Source organism: Elephantulus edwardii, unplaced genomic scaffold, assembly GCF_000299155.1.
Source record: "Elephantulus edwardii isolate Elephantulus edwardi_28Jun2011 unplaced genomic scaffold, EleEdw1.0 scaffold00309, whole genome shotgun sequence".
Classification (NCBI taxonomy): domain Eukaryota; kingdom Metazoa; phylum Chordata; class Mammalia; order Macroscelidea; family Macroscelididae; genus Elephantulus; species Elephantulus edwardii.
The window spans coordinates 1,949,781-1,954,857 of NW_006400059.1; the positions used below are offsets into that span (position 1 = coordinate 1,949,781).

Sequence of the window (5,077 nt, forward strand, 5' to 3'; positions counted from 1 at the left end):
GATAAAGATGGTGTGGAAAATTATTAAACTCATGGAAACAGTCCAAATGCCCAACCGCAATGGAATGGATTGAGAAATTATGGTACAGTCACACAATGGAATACTATGCAGCATGCAGGAGCAGTGATTTTGTAAATTATTATCTACCATGGGAAGGACTGGAGAACATTATACTAAGTAAAGTAACTCAGTCTCAAAAAGATAAATGCTGTATAAGACCATTATTGTAGAATCAGTATGAGGATCCAAGAAGGAGGGGCATTTAATCATAGACAGGGTCACACAATTTGATGAGTGGAGCGAGAAGGAAGGGGTGGGGAAAGGGAAAGGGAAAGATCCAGGTGAAAAACAATGTATACAAACTTTATGAACTTTGTAAGTAACCCAGGATAAAATTTTTAAAAATTAGAACTTTATGGAATATTAAAGAAGTCCTAAGAAATAAATACATGTAGTGTTCAAGTATAGAAGATTTAATGTTGTAAAGATATGACTTCCAGTTAATGTTAATTGATAGCTATCCACTTTAATTGGCAAATTAGGGGAACAGGAGGGAGAAAACGTGGAGAGAAAAGAGGGAGACCCTCAATGAGATGACCTGACAGAGTGTCTGCAGCTATGGGCCCAAGTACAACAGAGGCCATGAGGAAGGTGCACAGACAGGCAATATTTCTTTCTGTCATACATGGAGACACTGTGAGGCTGAAATGACTCAACAGCAGCTAACAATAACAAGTGACGCAGGAGATGCAGCATTATCTAGAGAAACTCTTGCACATATGCTTAGAGAGATAAGCATAAGAATATTGATGACAGCATTGTTTGTTGGAACAAAAAATTATAAACAAATGAAGTCCTTCACCAAGAAATGGGTAAATCATGCTGTGCACATATAGTATATACTATATAGGTGAAACAGAACTAGAACTACCAAAACATAGTACTGGGTAAATAAAGCTACAGGTAGGTTATTAAGAACATTGCAGTATAAGTTCCTATAGGTTTAAATCACACAGAAACCACTATCTATTGTTTATGGGTACATGTACAACTTCTTTTTTAAAAAAGAAGCAAGGGAATAAAAAACCCAACTCAGAAAATGATGTTCTCTGGTGACTATGAGGCCATGTAGGTGTCCAGGGGTACACAGGGGGCTTCAACTCTATTTGCAATGTTTCCTTTCTTAAGTTCTATGGTAGGTATTTAAGTGTTCATTTATTGCCTTCTAAATCCTTTAGAAACTATCTGATCCTTACACGCACACAATAAAAAAATATAATCAGATATTAAGACAAATTTTATACTGGCTCTTTTACTGTATTTTTTCTTTCTTTTATTCAGTGTACTTTAAGATAACATAATGAACCCCAAGTGAATTTATCACTCAGTTCAGACTAGAAAAATTGGCACTAATTATTCTCCTATATGTTCTTTTTCTTACACTTCTGTCTGCCTCCTCCCTATCCTCAGAGGGAATGACTATCCTGGGTGTGGTGATGTATGTTGCACTTTTGCTGGTAAGTAAATATTTATCTCATATGTATGTAAGTGTTTGTAAAGTGATGCCTTTGATTTGTGATATGTTGTTGTTTTTGATTGCCTGCAAGTTGAGCACAACTCACAGTGACCCTATGAACAAAAGACCTGATGCCCTCTACAACTATCGACATTTATCAAAGTTCATAGAGTTTCCAGAGGTTTGTTGTTTAGGAAGTGAATAATGCTGAATGTCCCATGGACTTACAAGTAACAAACAAATCTTTCTTGAAAGGAATACACCTAGACCACACCTTAGAAGTAAGAATGGTGAGGCTACATCTTACATGCTTTGGAGGAGGACTATAAGAATTTAAGTGGGAGATCCAAGATGGCGGCAGAGGCAGAGACAATCAATGTGGTGAGCTGCGGGAGCAGCAGACCACTCAGAGGAGGGCCACTATGGCCTTCTACAGACCTCTGTTTATTGATAATTGAACAGTTAAACAGTTGATGACTGGTCCTCAGTGACGATCGAGGCTCAACAAAGGAATTAAAGGATTCCCAAGGAGGAATGGATGAGTCTCACAGCTCCATGCCCCTCCTGCAGAGCCTGCACAGCACCACACAGCAGCTGCAGCTCCATGAGGCTTTCACAGCAGGAACCTATGGTTTTCCTCGCCCAAGATGGATGCTGGGTACCAGGCCTCCTCAGGACTGGTGCAGTGGAGCCACCACACTGCCACAAAGTGGACTTGTTCTGGGGAGAATTCTTGGAGCCAGGATGGCGGTGGTGGGGGAAGCGGGCGCCCGCTGGCTGCCCACACGAGAGGGGCTGTGCACCAGCCAGGCACCCGCGTGGGGGTGGGGGGTGAGGAGGGCCTTGCACCCCCCCCACCTGCCACCTGTGCGGGAGGAGCCACGTGGGAGGTGGGAGGAGCCACGTGGGAGGCGGGAGATGGGATGCTCGCCTGTCACCTGCAGGTTTGGGTTTCCTTGGACAGGCCAGAGAAGATGATCACCTATACAATGGATTGCTGAAAGTCACTGTGAGTCTGATGACACTTAGCAGTGGCAGCACACCCAAAAGGACCTAAATGCAACACATATTTTGTTCTGTTGAATGCTTCTGCCAAAAGATGGTTAGACCTAGGGGGAGTCTGTTCACAACTCTCAGGTTCCCTTTACCATTTATAAAGGGAGAGGGCAGTGACACCTACTTCAAAATATAGTATGACCACTTATGGGGGGGGGGGAAAAGTGGTGGTGCTGGAATTGGAGACGCTATCCCTGGCCACATAATCCTCGGTCAGACGAGGGAACCAGACTGGGGTAGGGGCAATTGGAGGGGGAGTGTACCAGCCAGCTCCTGGGGGGTGTTGCCCTGCCCGGGGCGGGCTGCCCTCGGCCCTCGGCCCTCGGCTTGGCACGAGCCATCACAGCTCTCAGGGTGAGCTCCTCAGTCCCCAGATTGTGCCATCTGACCCCTAGGTGGAGGGAAAAAAAAGAATGCCTAGGGTATCCAGAGAATTTTATCTAGGCTACTTTCTGCCACCCTCTCCCCCAGTAAACCTGAAAGCAACACCCCCAAAGCCCTTCTATTTGTAACTCACAAATTTGTTCTCTCTAGGTTTGCTCCCTTTCCTATAGGTAACCTTAACACTGAGTTTTACTCCAGAATTGACCCTGAACCCAGTGCCAGCGACAAAAAGGAAATACAACTGACAGCTAAGGAAGCAAAGGAGTATGGAGCCTCTGAGTTCAAACAGCCATCCCCACTGGACCCACCTGGGAAAACACTTTGCAGTCCAGAGGGGAGTAAATGACAGGAAAATATCTTCTAACAGAAAAAGAAGGCAAGCAGCTCTAACCCAAGACCACCAGTAAGGTGATAAAGTGTCCTCCCTTTCCCCCTTTACATCTATGCCCCTGTTCAGCATGAAGGAGCCAGAGAGTCAGCATCCAGTTCCCAAATCAATAAGACAGTTGGTTTAATTACCATTGGAAAATGCTTGCCATTCCCCTGTAGCATGTGACCCCCACTGGATCCTCACAATTTCCTTCACCTGCTCCTCTCACCAACCAAACTGTGCAGCTCTGCAACTGCATCCCTGCCCATCCTCACCCTTCTGCCCCCAACCCTCACCTCCTTGTACCCCCATATGTTTTTCCCAATAAAAAAAGAATTTAAAAAATTAAAAATAATAATAATTTTTAAAAAAGAATATAAGTGGAAGGTTGTCAACAATATGACCTGACACAGTCACTACAACAATATCCTTAGACACAGAAGGGTTTCTGGCTGTTGTTGTTACAGATAAGGTTGTTGTGAGTTGAAGCTGACTCGATGGCATCTAGCAACAACAAAACATACTGTAGAGATGTTATGATTTGATGAGGTTATAAAAAACAGATCCTGATGAATGATGCCTCTCTGGAACTTGCTATTTCTCTCTTGCATGCCTCACCAGCAACATCTGCTTTCAGCTCATCTCTAATCCATCAATCGTTTGCTGTGCTGCTGAGAGTTGGACAATGACTAAAAATTACAGAAGAATTGGTGCCTTTGAGCTGCGGTGTTAGAGAAGAGTACTAAATATCCTGTGGACTGCCAAAAGAACAAACAGGTATGTCTTGGAGAAGGTGCAGCCAGCGTGATCTGTGGAAGCAAAGATGATGAAGCTTCATCTCACAAACTTTGAGCATGTTACTAAGAGAGGCTATTCCTTGGGGAGAAACATCATGCTAGACAGGTAGAGGGATGGTGAAAGAGAGGAAAATCTTCAACCAGATGGACTGTCACAATGACAGCACCAGTGGGCTCAGTATTGTGAGAATGGCACAGGTTAGGATGTGGTTGAGCTCTGTTGTTTGTAGGGTCACTATGAATCATACTTGACTCGATAGTACCTAAAAACAACTAGGATTTCAGTGTTTCTCTCCTGGTTGGTATCATTCCCAAATATGCCATATGGCTCCTTTATTCTGTCACCCTGCCTGCTCATAGAAGCCCCCAGTCAGATAAAATCCTGGCCTTTAGCTCCCTATTATCCTTCCTGTATGGCCAAGGAAGTGGCTTCATTCTCCTCAGCTCTGTGGTCCCTACAATGGTTTTGATAACAATATGTTTTGTGGGTTAAAGGACACAGTGGAATGTAGAGTTGTCTTACTTTCCTGTGGATGCTGTAACAAAAAAACCATAAAGTGGATAAATTCAAAGACAAAAATGTCAATGTGCATAAGGATTTGTTTTTAGAAGGTCTGAGTCATTTATTTTATTCTCTCCTGATTGTAGGTTTTTGGTTATGTTTGGAAATCTGTTCATGCTGTAGTTTAGGGCTTCTAGAGTTGCTTCTAATTTTTCTCTTGTGAATTTTTTAAAAATACTAGTCTATTTACAAAGTTTGTATATCTTTTTTAAAATAAAATTTTTTTGATAGTATGCTGCTTTATTTCTGAAAGGATACACTGAGACCTTAGATGAGGATAGCTAATGACAAAAGGGAGAACTGAGGCATCAGCATCTATAATCACTTCTAAGAGAATGTTAGTATTTATTGTCATTACATGTTTACATCTGATATCATCTCATTATATTATG

The 5,077-nt window shown here is 42.7% G+C and overlaps 1 protein-coding gene across 1 annotated transcript in view; it reads left to right on the plus strand.

The window, feature by feature from the left end:
* The first annotated feature begins 2,260 nt into the window (after positions 1–2,260).
* Positions 2,261–5,077, plus strand: part of CAPN14 (calpain 14) — a 94,274-nt gene continuing 91,457 nt past the window's right edge. Inside the window, exon 1 of the mRNA XM_006901135.1 lies at positions 2,261–2,347. Within this exon, the coding sequence (XP_006901197.1) occupies positions 2,261–2,347 (87 nt within the window). The remainder of the gene's footprint in view (positions 2,348–5,077) is intronic.